At 35.4% G+C, this 18,097-nt stretch overlaps 1 protein-coding gene across 1 annotated transcript in view; it reads left to right on the top strand.

Annotated features, from left to right (window-relative positions):
• TMEM260 (transmembrane protein 260) overlaps positions 1 to 18,097 on the top strand; it is a 148,665-nt gene that overhangs the window by 100,425 nt on the left and 30,143 nt on the right. Inside the window, exons 5-8 of the mRNA XM_011989605.1 lie at positions 8,129 to 8,306; positions 9,875 to 9,988; positions 13,404 to 13,583; positions 16,511 to 16,551. Of these exons, the coding sequence (XP_011844995.1) occupies positions 8,129 to 8,306; positions 9,875 to 9,988; positions 13,404 to 13,583; positions 16,511 to 16,551 (513 nt within the window). The remainder of the gene's footprint in view (positions 1 to 8,128; positions 8,307 to 9,874; positions 9,989 to 13,403; positions 13,584 to 16,510; positions 16,552 to 18,097) is intronic.

The following is an 18,097-nucleotide window of genomic DNA, read 5'->3' as shown; positions in this document are numbered from 1 at the left end:
TGTTTGAAATTTCACAAAAGTTTGAGAAAATTGAGGAACTGTCTCTGCAAATCAGTGTGTGAAAGGCAATATGAGTAACTGTGAACCTATATTTTATCTTATTTTATTTTTTGGAGTCAGGCGTGTCACCCAGGCCAGAGTACAGTGGTGCTATGATAGCTCACTGCAGCTTCAACCTCCTGGGCTCAAGCCATCCTCCCGCTTCAGCCTCCCACATAGCTGGGACTACAGGCATGTGCCACCATGCCCAGCTAATTTTTATTTTTTAAAATTTTTTAGTAGAGATGAAATCTCAGTATGTTGCCCAGGCTGGTTATGAACCCCCAAGCACAAGCGATTCTCTGCCTTGGCCTTGCAAAGTGCTGGGATTACAGGGATGAGCCACCACGCCCAGTCTATATTTTATTATTCTCTTTGAAATATTTATTTTATAGACAAGGAAGAAAGTAATATGAAAATAGAAAGTTTTTAAAAATAAATTATTACTTCTATACCCTTGCCAAACGAATATTTAAACACTTGAATTAAAGTACAGCATGATAAAATAGTATTCCTTAGTTTCTGGAAAATCTGTCCATACAAACATCATTTTATTTAAGAAAACAAGAATCAATGTAACAAGTTTAAAATGAATTCTTTAACTTTTCCCTTAATAGCATTTGTTACCAAGACATCATTTATATAATAATAGACGACAAGACTCTTAAAATTTACCCCAAGACCGAAACATCTTTTGTCTTAAAATATTTCTTTCCAAATAATGGCGTAAGTAATTTTATCCAACATTATTTGAAAATGTTTGGAGTTACACTGAGTTCATTAGAAACCATTGCTACTTGGAGAGCATTAAAAACTACAAATAAAGTATGTCTAAAATAATATATATATGGGAAACAGTTTTTCAAAAAATCAAATAGTTTTTCTAGGGACACACATATATGTGAGTGTGTGTGTATATATATATATACACACACATATATATTGAGATATATTTTTAATTAAAAAGTATATCAATATGCTGACAGATTATCCAATATTATCAATAGTCCAAAAATAATTTTTTGACTTTGTAATATATTATATAGAGGATTTTAAGTTATTCAAATCTGATTTCTTTATAGTGTTTTGATTAAGTTACAGTTAAAAATTTATATTCCTCAGAGTCATTTTTTTAATACAGAAAAATCTATTTCATACCTATTTATTGCGTTTAATTGGATGAGAACCTAGAGAAGGGGCAGGTATCCTAGTCTTACAGAAAATGTTTCAGGGAATACTTGCCAAAGACGATGCTTATACTGAGTTGTAAATAGTTACATGGGAGTTAGTGAAGTGAAGGCAAAACAGTGTTCCACGTACAAGTTAAGCATCCCTAATCAAAAAATCCGAAATCCAGGATGTTCCAAAATCTGAAACTTTTTGAATACTGACATGATGCCCAAAGGAAGTGCTCATTGGAGCATATTGGATTTCAGATTTTCTGATTAGAAATGTTTCACTGATACGTGTTCTTCAGATACTCCAAAATCTGAAAAAATCCAAAATTTGAAAGACTTCTGGTCCCAGGCATTTCAGATAGGGATCCTCAACCTGTATAGAGAACCTCACTTGCAAAGTAACCCCGAAGTGGGGAAACAGCTTTTGAGTATAGGGACTTGCAAGTCATTTAGTGTTGCTGAAACATAAAGTTTGATATGTTACGTTAAAAGACCAGATCATGAAAGGTTTTTTTATGTCATGATGAGGGGCTTATATTATGTTTTCTCATTAAAGGAGAGGTCATTAAAGGGTTGGAGTCAGAAAGGTGTGAGGTCAGATATGTTTTGAATCTCTTACTCTGTTGGCAGTGGCGGGCATAGGCCTGGAGTTGGCTTACCATGTTGTTGGATTGGTTTGAGTCTGAGGTGATGATAATAGCTAACATGGGATGGTGGTGGTATGGATGGAGGTTAGATGAGCTTTAATAATTATTATGAAATGAAATTGGCAGGATGTGTTATTTTTGACAGAGAGAGAGAGGGGGAAAAGAAGCTTTGATGATCACTACCAGGTATCTTAACTTAAATAACTAGATAGATAATGAAAGTCACTAAGACAGAGAATACAGGAGTAGGAAATCGTTTTTAGAAAAGAGAATGAGAAATTAGTTTTGTACATGTTGACACTGAGGTTCTATGGGGCATCCAGAGTTGGACTGGCATTGGGGTGTACCATAGTTGGTTGGAGATATTTAAGTCCAACAGTACAGGAGAGTGCAGTGCTGGGAACAGATCTGTTTTTTTTTCAGTTTGTGGTTAGCAGTTGAAATCAAGATAGTGGATAAAGTTACTCTAGCTAGCCAGAGTGTGTAGAGTGAGAAAAGCCGTTGTCTGAGAATGAAATCTGGGGAAATAACCAGCTTTAAAGAAATTAATGGAAAAAGAGGAGACATTCAGAAAACACACACACACACACACACACACACACACACACGGAAGATCCAGAGCCATAAAAGGAAAACCAGGGGGATATGCAGTCCCAGACATCAACTCAGTAAAGTGTGTCGAGAGGAGTGGTCATCAACAGGGATCAACACAGCAGAGAGGTCCAGAAAGCCTGTTGTCACTGGGGACCTCAGCAAGAGCAATTTCAATAGAGGGCTACAGCGAGAAGAGAGGTAGAGGCTGCAGATGTGGACATGTGAGGCTGATACTGAGCCTAGCCCTTACCCTGAATTGTGTCTTCATGAAATCATCCCTGATGCCAACCTGCTTTGTAGTCATTTATCTTTGTCTCACTAAGGTTAAATGAAGCATGCTCAGATAATGCATAGGAAATATGACTTGAGCAATATAATGAGACTATCTTCTTACAGAATCAGTGAATTAACTGAAGACTTGCAAAGTCTTCAGAAAATCATTATCCTTATCACTACTGGCATCATCCTTTGATGTGTGAGCACAAATCACAGACATGACTTGCTGTGTCCTGACGTGGGGGTCACAGCTCCTTAGTAGCATGCCTGTGAAGCCATGGCAGTGGGCCACAGACCTTATTTCTACGTTGCTCTCAGCCTGCAGACTTACTAGTGCACATGTACCAACCACTGGCAGACTTTCAGGACAAATACTTAGTTTATTGAAAATCTTAGTATTTTGAGAATAGCTTTCTAAAACTCTGTTCCATCATTGGCTGCTTTCAACAGTAGAGTCTAATCTTGTATAACTGGTCTGTTCCATCCACTAACAATTTGATGTTCTCTTCTCCAACCCACTTTTTACTTCCTGGTATGACGTTAGCTTTCATTTCACTCATTTCATTGATGGCTCACACTGTCTCTTTACTTCCTTTTCTATTCAGTCTAGGCCCCATGATTCATTACTTTAATTCTCCTTCTTGTCCTGTCCTTTTGCCCTTCTGTCCCTCTGACCTAGTAAAGCCCCAAAGGATGGCTCCATCCAGCTTCTCTAGGATAAAATAATATTTTATTTTATTATCATAATAAAGCCTGGCTCAGACTCCTGCAGACCTATCCATAGCCATGTGTACTGACGCTGCTGCTCCATCTCCACAGTCGCTGTAGTCTTCAAACTCAGCTGAGCATTAATTGCTACCTACAAAGCCTTATTGTATCCCTCTTGAGCTGTGGAATTTTTCCATAACAGATGTTTCAAGTTATTTCAACCTTTTAATCTACTAGTTTGTATATGTTACATGGCAAGTAACAGTTGATTGATTCTGAGTCTTAGCATAAAGTAAACTTAAAAATTTTTTTTTGTATTAACAGAGGAATCTTATTATATATATAGCTCTGATAAACTGGCTCATGATCTTCAGTCTGTTTTCATTGCTGCATAACTGGATAAGGTGTGAAGGAAAAACAAAAACAAACAAAAAACCTCCTGATTTGGAAGACTTAGCTGAACCTATCTTTGGAAACAGAATCAATTAAACATGTATGTGTTACCTGGACTAAATACAACATAAACCCATACAAAATGGTAGTTCAAGCATCTCAAGTTTTTTAGAGAATGTTAGAATCTATTGTCTAAATTGTCTATCGTCCTCTTTGGAAAAATCCAAAGTCATTGGGTCTTACAAATTATTTGGATAATTTTTCTTCCAAAATGAAAAGAGATGATGATTAGTCAGATGCAGTAGATAATTTGGTCAACATTTAAATAAGCAGTAAATAGCCTACATATTAACTGTCATAAAGTAAACATTTAAAGGCAGTGTGTTGAAATATGTGCATTTTAAGGAGCATTCAGAGTTTAACTTATAAAATCCTATTGAAATCAAAGAAATTCATACAGGCTTACCCCATATAGATTATTGTATGAAAACATGAATACTGGGTCCTCCAAAACATTTCACTTTCTATATATCCTATATATGGATGTACACATGACTTTCTGCTCTTAGAGGCATGCTTCCTCTCTTCTGTTTTGCACAAGACTAGGAGAACAGGAGCATTTTATTTTCAGAATTTCTTCACACTTTTCCTTGAAAAAATAATGGGAAGTATACTAAAGAGAGAAGATAGTGTGTTTCAGTCAGGGTTCTTGGTTGCAAGCAGGTGACTCTGGCTGTGGTTAGCTGAAAAGAAACATAGTAAAAGGAAGTTGGGAAGGACTCTACAATTCAATAATAAAAAGACAATCCAATTTAAGCAATGAGCAAAGGATCTGAATAGACATTTCTTTAAGGGAGATACACAAATGGCCAATAACACAGAAAAAGATGCTCAGCCGCATTAGCCGTTAGGAAAATGCAAATCCAAACTTCAGTGAGATGCCACTTCACACCGACTAGGGTGGCTAGATTTAAACTAGATAGTAAGTGCCCACTAGGATGTGGAAACATCAGACCCTCATATGCTGCTGTTGGGAAACAAACAAATTGAAAGATCCACTACGCTTTTGTGTGCCATACATTAGGACTACAAGGCAAATTCCTGTAGACTTAGTTTGATTTCCGAGCAAGTTTATCCGATGCTAAAAAGGTTGAGATTTTAGATTTGATTCCCATTACTGATTTCATAATCAGTTACCTTGTCTTCTACTATTCGACTCAGCGGTCTCATAAATTATTTCTCTAATGCCAAGGAAAATCAGGTGAAAGAGTACATGGATTATTTATTGCAAAACCATCTTGACCTTAGTGGAGAGACGGAGAGAGAGAATTCAGATTATAGACCTTGCTGATATGGGATTAGTCTTCAGTAAAATACTCATGTACCTAACTTTGTGTAACAATCTAAGGTAACTAGATAAATGTCATCATTAAAGTCAAAATTTTTACTTTATATTCTTCAGTTTTTAAAACCTTATGAAATATTTGAAAAGACAGTTAATGTAGTTCATAATTCTAATCCCACCTCAGCCTCCCAAGTAGATGGGACTACAGGTGCCCGCCACCACGCCCGGCTAATTTTTTTGTATTTTTAGTAGAGACGGGGTTTCACCATGTTAGCCAGGATGGTCTTGATGTCTTGATCTCCTGCCCTCGTGATCCGCCTGCCTCGGCCTCCCAGAGTGCTGGGATTACAGGTGTGAGCCACTGCGCCCAGCCTAGGATGCCTTTCTGAGTGTAAGAATATGTGTTAAAAGTCACTGTAGATTAGTGAATGTTGAGTTTTCTTCCTGAGGATTCATTTATATCAGGATTTTATTCCGCTTCGCTTCAGGTAACACATTTCTGCAGGAATGCTGTAGAAATGATGCTGTATTCTTTTCACTGGAATAGATTGGGAAGCATATGATGTTTGTCCTATTACTAATGCTGTTAATTTTGGTCACGTGGTTAAGATTGTGTCTGACAGTTTTCACCACTGTAAAGTTACCATTTTTCCCTTGGTAATTCATCTATTTATAGGGCGGTACCTTGAGACTGTACATATTCTGCTACTCCAAAATTTTTACCCACTAGTTTTGGTATTTATTGATTATTATTAAGATGGCTGCCAAATGGTGGTTTCTAATTCCATCATTTGTTCTATAATTATTAGTTGGCTTTCTACAGAAAGGCCAATGATGTCCTTCTCACTTTGTTATTTACATCACTAAATTCATAGATTCTTAGGTATTAAGTGATTTATAAGCAATTACTATAATTATTTTTGATGCTTACATTATCCCAGATTTGGCCAGTGGGAGCCTCTTTAAGCTGGCTCCTGTGTCCTTCTGTCATGCCCCCATCATTCTTTGAGCACTTCTTGACTTTCCGGCACAAGATGTTTCAGACTAATTTTGTGCTAGAGCTACTCCAGCTCTAGTATTAGCCATTTCTCCAAGGATGCTAATTTCGGTTTTAAGTTGAGGAAGGAATCTTGTATCTTATGCTGACTTTCCCAAATAATATTGACATATGAAACATAGAAGTTCCTTTAAAAATGTTAGAAAGACTTTAACTTGTTCTCTTGTTCACTAAGTTTCCTTTGTGTGTTTGGGGCTAGATACTTCCAACATAAATGAAATTTAACTCCAATTCACATTTCAAAACCAGTGTTAAAGTAATTGTTACAGACAAATACTATAGATGTGCAGAATGGGCTGAAACCTAGGAATTGAAGAAACGTTTGAGAAAGAAGTAGGATTTAAATAAATAGGAAGGAGCAGGGAGGACATTAGATTCAGGGGTACAGAATGAGCAAAAGTATAGTACTAGGCATAGGCATGTCTTATTAGGAAGTTTTGATGAGCCTGACTAATGGGTGGAGAGAATAATGTTGATCATTAGTGAGTGAGTGGGAGCTAGTTTATTGGAAGCCTGGATTCCAGGCAGTCTGATTTAGAACTTATCCCTCAAGCAGTGGAGAGTCCTTAAGTTTTTGGGCTGGGTAGTCATAAAGAATATGTTTTAGGAAACTTGATATGATGTTATTATTGCAGAATAGATTGAAAACCAGAAGACAAATTAGGGAATTCTTAATTAAGTGTAAGGCAGTAAAAATACAAATAGAAAGGAATGAGTACACAGGAAAGTAATTTGGAAGGAAGAAATAATATGTTGAATCAGGATCACTGGAAGACTGGGAAACTGAAAGAAATGGGAAACTGCTGATTTTTATAAGAGAAAGAAAACAGAAAAAAATTGCAAACAGAAACTCAAAGAAAAAAGAGGTTTACTGATATTGGGATTTTTATGTAATCATTTAAAAATAATGATTGACTAAAAGCCATAGAACTACTCTGTAACTTTTTATACAAAAGAATATAGTTGAAAATTGATGATTTGGAGGTATAGAATATGGTAATTGTTAGACGCAGTAATGCTTGCTGAATTTTCTAACACTATTAGAAATAGGCATTTCATAATCACTTTCATTTTCATAGTTTTAGATTTATAAGGAAATAGAAACTTGTTTTGGTTTGATATGCATTAGTAAATTCAACCACACTACCAGTCTCAAATCAAATCTCTGAACTGAGATCCAGATTCCTGATTGTTTTGAATGGTATGGGTTTTGTTGGCATTTGTGGGTGAGAAATTTGTTTTTAAGTGTAGCATCTGATTCTTCTGGTGTTATTGAAATTTACATTCCCATCTTTAGAGAAAAAAATTAGTTTTAACTTCAACTTTGTCTAAAGAAAAAACCCTCGCAAACTAAGAACTGCACTATATAAGATATTGAAATCATCAAATATTGTGATCAAGACATTCTTTGGCATATGCTGAGAGATGAAAATAAAAGGTACCTGGGTCCAAACATTGTACCTGAAGTGAGAATGCATTTTCCTGAATAAATATTTTTTCCTTTCATTAATTTTTACAATCAAACATTTAGGTCTTAACTAGACCATCCTTCTTCATGGAGAGAGCAAGAAAATGACACAGGTTTGTTCTCTCTCTAGCTACTATGTCTTCAGGTTTTCTGAACTGGCGTGAATTCTAGCAGTTACATCTGAAGACTGAACCTCATTCTAGCCATAGGTTTGTTTATTTGTTCATTAATAAGTTAACATATGAACTTCCTAATTAAAATTTGTTGAAAGAAATTATTATATGAGGTAATGTATTAACCATATAATGTGTTGGAGTAGTGCTGGGTGACTGTCATAATTTCTGCTGGTACAGTTTACAAAAAGGAAAATAAAGTTAGTTCTTTTTGTTGGGAAAGAAGATTTCATGTTATCTGTGTTTGCAGGCTTTCTGGCTCATCTGCTGGAGGAATCCTTGCTGCGGGGGTGTTTTCATTTTCTCGTCTAACATGGCAGTGGTCCATTGCAGCAGAGGTTTTTAGCTTAAACAATCTGTTTGTGGGGCTGCTTATGGCTCTTACTGTACATTTTGAGGAAGCAGCAACTGCTAAGGAGAGATCAAAGGTAACCTATTTTGATCAAAGTGAAATCAGTTTTTGTTTTAATTTTTAGACAGATGTATTTCTTTTTAATGTTGGCTTAAATACCATTTATCTATTCTGATTACTGTCAGGATAATCTGGCATGTTGAGAGAGAAAATGATCTCAGTCTTTTTTATTATGGATGGAACCACAATAGCCCTTATAAAACATGGCGCTTTTCTTCCCTCAGAGTTTAAAAGTTTTTTGGAAAGTGAGAGGATTATGAAATCCCCTGTGTGTCCCGTGGGAAAGATAGGCTTGTTGGTTAATTCACCATCATTTATTTGTGTATGTTATCAAGAAAGTGCCAAGTTCTAGACTGGCCCCCTTAAATTAGGATACATTGACTCGCTCTTTAATTGCCAAAAAATGTTGAATTTGTAATTTACTTAACTAAGAGAAAAGTATCAAATGTAAACCATGAAGTAGTTCAGAAGAAATTACAATGAATTTTAAGGTAAACACTGTCATCAGAATCACTTGACATGTAAAAGAACCCTATCTTCTAAGAACCTACAGTCTATACACTGGGAAATGCCAAAGCATCTTAGTATAGGCAGCCTTGTGTTGTTAAAGAGTGTAGAAACAAAAGAACATCATGGTTTATATGTGGTTTTCTGTGATGCTATTAGAGGGGTTTTTTTTGGCTTAAAAAATGTCTGATTATGTTAAAATATTCAATAGACTTTTTATGAGAAGGCACACTGTTCAGGTTCAGGTATAGGGACAACTGCAATGGGGTTTTGTAGTAGGGGAAAGAAATCAGGCTCAACTCCAAATAGGAAAAGTGGGAATTTATAGCCAAGGAGCAGGGTGGGAGTCAGGGGATGGAAAATTACTGAGAGGAAACATCAGGGTAAAGTGACTGAATTCTTGCTGAAAGCAAGCCAGGGTGATCAGACATCACCTAAGGAATGGTAGTGGATGAAGAACTTGATCAGATATTGAGAATGAGGGTTCTGGCTAAACTGACTAGACAGGATTGATGCTAAAACTGGACAATGCAGAGATGAACATGGAAACTCAAAAGTCAGGACCTAATTGGGAAGAGTTTAGAGGAGCTTGACATGAGTTTGGTCAAAGGAGAGAATCTTTGCCAATTATGAAACTAACACATGTTGAAAAAACTGAAAAACACCACCCAGAGATAACCAGGTTTCTAAACAAAACAGGCTATATTTCATTTGCTTAATAGGAGAAAAAACAATTGCTGAATTTCAATTATAGATTTAATTGAATAAGCATTACACAATACCCTATTACTATTACAACTTACCTGTTTATCATACAGGATTTTCTAAAAGTTGGTTTGAAAACAGTTATTTAAGATCAAACTGCAATTATTTGATGAACATGGAAAATATTAACAAAAATAATAGTAACAAATATTAGTGATTATTTTTAAAAAGTATAACTGCTTGCATCTTAGAGGTTGATTTTAACCTAACTTAGGATACAAATGCTTGGTTTTAATACAAAAATAGCTTTTTGTTATTGTTCTTAGAGTGTTAGGTGAATTTTTTACTTAATTTTTTAAAATTTATTTTCAGATAGCTAAAATTGGTGCTTTCTGCTGTGGCCTTAGCTTATGTAACCAGCACACAATAATACTCTATGTTTTGTGCATAATACCTTGGATTCTCTTTCAACTTTTAAAAAAGAAGGTAGGTTTTTGAGTTTTGTAAAAATAAAAATGTACAATATTTTACTTAGGTTTTATATAACATTTTTATCATGAGAAAATTTCAGACTTTAATTTTTCTTGGGTTTCATGTAAAGCATAAATAACCTAGGGCCTAACAATATTGACTGAAAAATATAGGATTTACAAAAATTATGCGGTATTGATTGCAGTGGCATCTGGCCTGTTCCATAATTTTGTGACTGATTCTGAATAGCATCTCGATGAAAGTAGGCTGAAAGGACTTAAAGCAACAATATAAAATTTTCTTAATTATCATTTTATACATTCTAAGACACAGAGTGGTGTGCCATCATACTTCATTTATTTAACTCTGTGCCGAGTCCTTGCCCTGTGCCATATGCTTGCTCCAGGTGCTGAAGAGTCAGCTCTCAACAAAACAGACATCACTGCTGTTGTGAACTAAATAATAAAATCTCTGGTAACAGTGTTGTTTTCTCAAAATAGATTCCCTAGAATTAAAAAGGATTTATTGTTATTTCTTCACTGAAAGAAAAAAAAAAAAAGATTGTTAATTAAAATGGCAATATAAAGCAACATAGGAAAATTACTTCATTAGGCAATGAGAGATTTAGGTACCCAGAGGTTAAAGTAGTCTATATACAAAGCCAGCACTAGAGTCTTTTTACCTTATTGTTTGTTTGTGTACAAACTCAACTTTACTTATCCTTTTATTATTTGTTCATTATACCCAGCTATAATCAGAATTACAATAGAAAACATATAAAACAAATAAAATTATTATCTAGAGATAGGGAAATAATTATACCAAAGCTTTAGATAGCTTTATTTACTGTGCTTGAACACATTAGCTTCTTAACAGTAAAGCAAAAAGGGTAACATGGAGGTTATAAAATTTTTATGATGTGATTAAAAAGTAAGTAAAAGGGGCTGGGTGCGGTGGCTCATGCCTGTAATCTTAGCACTTTGGGAGGCCAAGGCAGGTGGATTGCCTGAGCTCAGGAGTTCGAGACCAGTCTGGGCAACACGGTGACACTCTGTCTTTACTAAAAATACAAAAAAAAGTAGCCAGGCATAGCAGTGTGTGCCTGTAGTCCCAGTTACTTGGGAGGCTGAGGCAGGAGAATCGCTTGAACCCAAGAGGCGGAGGTTGCAGTGAGCCGATATCGTGCCACCGCACTCCAGCCTGGGTGACAGAGCAAGACTCTGTCTCCAAAAAATAAAAATAAAAAATAAAATAAAATGAGTAAAAGGGAAACATAGCAGTTGACAGGAAAGAACTTTTCGTTGGCACTGAATTTTGTGAAGTCAATCATGTAGGTCCTTATGTAAAGCTTATTAAACGGCATAACAAGCAGTGTCTTTAACAGTGGTTTTCTAGTGTATATAGTAAATTCTTTATATGGCCTTTTATTATATAAACGCTTGATTAAAAATGGAGGTATGAAATATAACTCAGTGAATCTTTTCTGTGGAATACAAGAAAGAGGCCCAAATATTTCTCTTGTGAATCAGTGGGGGTGGATGGATTCATCTCCCTCTAATATCAGTCATCTTAGCCAGGCTTCTAACCTGAACAGACATCAGAGGGGTGCATTCTCAGCACATATTTCACGTTAATTGATTGAAAGGAGAGACATGTAGTTTCTGTAAAACATGGAGGATTCAGAGTTGATAATTTTGGAGCCTGGACTAAGGGCCTGTTTTCCCTGTACTGAGGTAAGCTACAGAGAGTGATGAAATTGTGAGAACTGTGACTCTTTATTTCCCATTAGTTAAAAAGCAGAGGCTAGAAAATAAGGCCTACCAACGAAGTAACAGGGTAGTTGGATCTCACTGTGAGGTGATTTGAGACAGAGCAGAAAATCCTGAGTCAGTTGGTTTCAACCCTGGCTGCTTACTTATCTGAGAAACTTTTTAAAAGTTCGTGTTTGTTTGTGTGTATATATACACAAATGTACCTATGTATATAGTAATGTAGGTACATATGTGTATGTGTATATGTACATATATACATGGGTGTGTGTGTGTGTATATATATATTTATTTATTTATGCTAAAACTTGATTCTACCCCAAAATAATTCTGATATAAATGATCTGGGGTGAGGCCTAGACATCAGAATTTTTAAGAAGTTCCCCAGGTGATTTTAATGTGCAGTTAGGATTAGGAACCACTTATTCCCCAACTCTGCAATAGCTCTTATGCAATTGTCTCCCTGTTTATTTTTCACACAAAAGGAAAATTCTGCAGCAACTCATCTTACCAATCTAAATTCAACTTTATAATATGCAGAAACTATGCAAAAATAAGCATTTACTTTCTTTAAAACTAATTTTAAGAATAGCAAAGGCATGTTGTTAGATTAGTTATTTCTTACACTCCTTTCATGCCATCATTTTTTTGCATCTCATTACTGCTATAGAAATCTCAAATGAAATCAGTACTGTAATAAAACACTTCATTTTCAATTACGAATGTTTATTTGAAAATGCTAATGTAAATCAACTGCTTGTTCTACCTCTGGTGAATGTGAACCTTGATTCTTATATTCATTCTCACATATGAATTTCTCTTTTTTGTAAAGGAAAAATTGGCAATTTCCAAATACGATATTTGTGAGAGAACACCTCTCCCAGTTACTAAAGTAAGCAGTATTTGAATCTTGGTTCAGATACACAGGAATTGATTGAATATACCAGAATTCATATTCTTTTGGATTTAATATTTGTAAAACTTTGCCAATATTGTCCTTTAAGAAAAGTGTTTTACAAATGAGAAATATGTTTTCCCAAATAAGGTATATGAAGCGCATTTTTATAACAACTAATTTTCTTTAATTAGGGGAAATTAATTGTAAATTGAGGGGGGAAAAAAGCATTTGAATGAGCTTGGAGTTTATATAAAAGCTAGTTGCATTTATGCCAACATTGAAATGTTCAAAACCCTTGTTGAAAGAATTGTCAACGTATAATCATAATAATATATATAGTTGAAGTCTCCTAATGATGATGATAAAGTGAATTGGTCTTAGAATTGTATTTTGGGCATATTCAAAATCAGCCAAACAACACATAATCATTTCCAAGCAGGTTATCTTAGCTGTGCAATGCTGCTTGTCATGACATGGTTTTAAATGTAAGTGATGCAGTAAACATGATACTCATGAGCCTTTGCTAATATTATTTGCTTCACTCAGCTTTCACCTGCCATGCAAAGGAGTTCAGGCTGATGCAATTTTCTAGTAATCCATAGTAATCAGAAGGTTTAACATAGTATTCTGTGGTGACTTAATATAAATTGGGAGATCAGCTCTGAGTAAACATATTTGGTGTTTTCCTTGATATGTTCTTGAAGTTGCAGGATGAATCTACTAAAATAAACATTGTTTTACCACCCGATGTGCTCTGATGCAGGAACTCTCCCTGGGCTCTTTGTTGAAGTTGAGCCTGTACTTCTCTGCTGGTTTGCTGCCCTATATCCACCTTCCCATCTCATCTTACCTTAATCACGCCCGGTGGACCTGGGGAGACCAGACAACGCTGCAAGGATTTTTGACACATTTTCTCAGGGAAGAATATGGAACCTTCAGCCTGGTAAATTCAGATTTAAAGCCCTTCTAAGGAAACAAGTGGCAAAACTTCAGTGTTCTACCTGGGCCTTGATTAAAAAAAAAAAATATTTATCAGTGACAGTGGATCAGATTTTTGTTTTGGTTATTTATGTAACAAACTTGCCCCTTGGAATAGGGCCTTTGATATATGTTAGAAAAAAGTTGGAATCACTTAATTTAACATCATGTAGTTGTATATCCTGAATATACTTTTTAGGATAGCAATCATTAAAAAGTCTTCCACCTACAGTTGAAGAATTTCAGTCTTGTTAGCAGTGAGTCACTATGGGCAATTGATCTGTGAATAAAACTATTTGGAAAAGATCGAAGGAAAAAAAAAATCCTCCATTTAAAAAATTTTCTTTGACCAAACCACTTCTTATTATTTTATTTTTTTACATATTTCATGAACAGTGTTTATGTTAGTATCTAGTTTTTAAAACTCAAGACATATCTGTAAATGCCTCATAAGATATGAGTTCACTAAATGGAAACAGTGTGCTCCAAAGAAGTTGAAAAGGCCTTGCTTGTCCTAAGACATATTAAGGGAACACACTAAATATAGTCACAGTAAAGATAATCTGAAAAATGAAAGGATAAGCAGAAGATTTTTTATTTTCATATAGACAGTTATATCAGATTTTTCTTTCTTGGTTTGTCCTTTTGTGTCCTACTTAAGAAGGCAAGTCTCAGAAGAGTATGTAGTATATAATACCACTTATACAGAACTGTAAACCATGCAAAAACTAAACAATCTATTGTTCAAGGGTACACACAAAAGTAGTAGAACTATGTATTTATAAAAAATAGGGAAATAATTAACACCAAATTCAAGGTAGTAGTTACTGCTGTGGGATAAGGGAGAAAAAGCCTTTGAGGGCTTTGTGAGATACCTTATGATCTTGATTAGGTTTTGTTTCTTGAATGATGGATCTGTAGATTTTTAAAAAGCTCTTTGACCCTTTAAGATGTATTATATATGTTTTTTGTATATAGGAGATGTTTCATAATAAAATAGAATAATAAAAAGGAAAAATATTAATTATTTTGACTTAGAGAGTTTGATACTTTACATTTATATTCTGCTTTACTTATTTTGGTTATTCCATAAAAATATTGTCTGAAGACCATTCTAGATTTGAAATTTATATAATTCATACATAATTGTGAAATTATAGATGAACAGGTTGTAATGAATTTTAATCAAAGTGCTCATAAAGAGCTTAAGGAAAGTCTATCATGGAAGTATAAAAAGGTTATTAATTTATTAACATGTAAATCATTTTTGCTGGAATAGTTCAACTGATTTCTAACCAATTATTATTTTTTTTTTTTTTGAGACGGAGTCTCCCTCTGTCACCCAGGCTGGAGTGCAGTGGCGCGATCTCTGCTCACTGCAAGCTCCGCCTCCCGGGTTTACGCCATTCTCCTGCCTCAGCCTCCGGAGTAGCTGGGACTACAGGCACCCGCCACCTCGCCCGGCTAGTTTTTCGTAGTTTTTAGTAGAGACGGAGTTTCACCGTATTAGCCAGGATGATTTCGATCTCCTGACCTCGTGATCCGCCCGTCTCGGTGTCCCAAAGTGCTGGGATTACAGGCTTGAGCCACCGCGCCCACCGCTTTTTTTTTTGTTTTTTGAGACAGAGTCTCACTCTGTCGCTCAGGCTGGAGTGTAGTGGAGTGATCTCGGCTCGCTGCAACCTCCATCTCCTGGGTTCAAGTGATTCTCCTGCCTCAGCTTCCTGAGTAGCTGGGATTATAGATGTGCACCACCATGCCCGGCTAAGTTTTTGTATTTTTAGTAGAGACAGGGTTTCACCATGTTGACCAGGCTGGTCTTGAGCTCCTGACCTCGTAATCCACCCACCTCAGCCTCCCAAAGTGCTGGGATTACAGGTGTGAGCCACCGTGCCCAGCCTGCCAATTATTACTTCTAAAATTCTTCCTAAACGATGTCCAAATTAGTTTTCACTGACTTCTCTTTAAAAATTCAATAAGACTCTGAACTAAAGACTTTGAGTGAAGAGAAATGATACATTGTACATTGAAAACCTGTATCTTTTAGACATACACACAGCCAAAAGGCATATGAAAAAGTGCTCAATATCACTAATCATTAGAGAAATGAAAGTTGGAACCACAATGAAATACCATCTTACACAAGTCAGAATGGTTATTATATGAAAAAGTCAAAAAACATACTGGTGAGGTTTTGGAGAAAAGAGAATGCTTATACACTGCTAGTGGGAGTGTAAATTAGTTCAGCCCTTGTGGAAAGCAATGTGGCGATTTCTGAAAGAACTTGAAACAGAATTACCATTCAACCCAGCAATCCCATTATTGGCCATATATCCAAAGGAATATAAATTGTTCTGCTATAAAGATACATACGCACATATGTTCATCACAACACTATTCACAATAGAAAAGACATAGAATCAGCCTAAATGCCCTTCAACAGTAGACTGGATTTTTTAAAATGTGGTACATATACACCATGGAATACTACACAGCCATAAAAAAGGAATGAGTTAATGTCCTAAGTGAACTAATGCAGGAGCAGAACACCAAATACCACATGTTCTCATTTATAAGTGGGAGCTAAACATTGAGTACACATGAACACATGTGTACTTGAGGGCAGAGGGTAGGAGGAGGGAATGGATCAAAAAAAACTACCTATTGGGTACTATGCTTATTACCTGGGTGATGAAATCATCTGTACACCAAACCCCCTTGACATGCAACTTAACCTATGTTACAAACCTGCTCATGTACCCCGGAACCTAAAATAAAAAAAATTTTTCTAAGAAAACCCATGTCTTTTAAGTCAAGATTGTTAAAATACAATAGCCTAATAAAGCTTCAGTTTAATGCTTATGCAAATAAACGTTGGTCTTTTGTGTTTAGGCCAAATCTGAAATAGGATCCAGTATGTCTGAAATATTGCTGTGAGTATGAAATATTTGAAACTATTTTAAAATGAATTCTCTATTAGTTCCTTTAAGTGATTTTAGGGATTTCTGAGTTCATTTCTTTGTAACAAAGTGTGTCTGAGAAGTAGTTTTTACCTCTACAGTTGACAGTTGTTTGTATTTATAGTTGTGCCTCGGTATCCATAGGGTATTGGTTATACCATAGGAACTCCTGAGGATGTAAAACTCCATGGGTGCTCAAGTCCTGATATAAAATGGCATAATATTTGTATATAACCTGTGTACATCCTCTTGTATACTGTAAATCATCTCTAGATTACTTATCATACTTAGTACAATGTCAATGCTGTGTAAATAGTTGTTATGCTGTATTGTCTAGGGAATTATGACAGGAAAAAACATCTGTATATGTTTGTGCAGACAGTTTTTTCCCCAAAGGTTTTTGATTTAAGGTTAGTCGAATCCACGGAGGCAGAACCCATGGAGGCAGAGGGCCAACTGTACTCTCAAATATTTTTAGCACCTCCTTCAATAAGATAGAGCTTAAAATGAGCAATAAACACAACAGTGAATATTAGAATACTATATAGAGTATTCATAGAACGAAAATGTTTCAACCTTCAATTGAACAACTGTTTTCTTGTTATTTTGGTTTTTAGTATTTCAGAGCTTAATTTATGTAATGTCTCCTCTGACCTCCTTAGGCTATCCTTGCCATAAGCTCTATCTTTGGCTTCCGTATTTTTAACATCCAACCTTATTAGAGCTGGCTTAAGCAAATATATTTTCATCTATATTATTTAATAGTGTTCTTTGAAAACTGGGTTAATATTTGCTTTAAAACCTACAGATTAAGACAAGTGGAAAGATATCCATACCAACCTGATACAAAATTTTGGAAGAAAATAGGTTTCTACAACACTGAAGTGATGTCCTAACTAATTACTAATTTGGAACTCTTGGGGCTGTTTGGAAAAAACTGTGAGGAGAATATTTCAACTTTATACGTGAGGCAGTTTATGAGTTCTCACAATTTCGGTGTAATTTACTTACTAGCTTGCTTTCTTCCAGCCATCCTTCCTTCCTTTCTGTTTAAATGACTTCTTTTTTCTACTTCAAAAAAGGTACATAATCTTTATAGAAAACTTAGAAAATACAAGTAAGCAAAAATAAGAAAATTAAAACTACCTATAAATCCAACATGCAGAGATAACCACTATTATTAATCTGTTAATATTTTGGACTACATTTTTCTAATATTTTTATGATTTTTGTTTCTTTTTAAAAGTAGGATCATAGTAAACATACTGTTTCATTAGCCTGCTGTTTTCTACTTTACATTATATCTTGGAAATATCTCCCTGCCATCAGTTACTTTCACATAACCTTTTGATGGTTCTCACCATTGATTTTAAATATTTCTTTTTATGTGTGAGACTTTTGTGGCTTTCTCATTTTCGCTGGGAGAATGTAACAAGAAGCTCAGTTTTCTTTTCAAAGATAAAGATGGCACTAGGTGCAGTGGCTCATGCCTGTAATCCCAGCACTTTGGGAAGCCAAA

This window comes from Mandrillus leucophaeus, unplaced genomic scaffold (assembly GCF_000951045.1).
Source record: "Mandrillus leucophaeus isolate KB7577 unplaced genomic scaffold, Mleu.le_1.0 Scaffold359, whole genome shotgun sequence".
Taxonomy (NCBI): domain Eukaryota; kingdom Metazoa; phylum Chordata; class Mammalia; order Primates; family Cercopithecidae; genus Mandrillus; species Mandrillus leucophaeus.
This window is presented reverse-complemented; position numbering and strand designations above follow the sequence as displayed.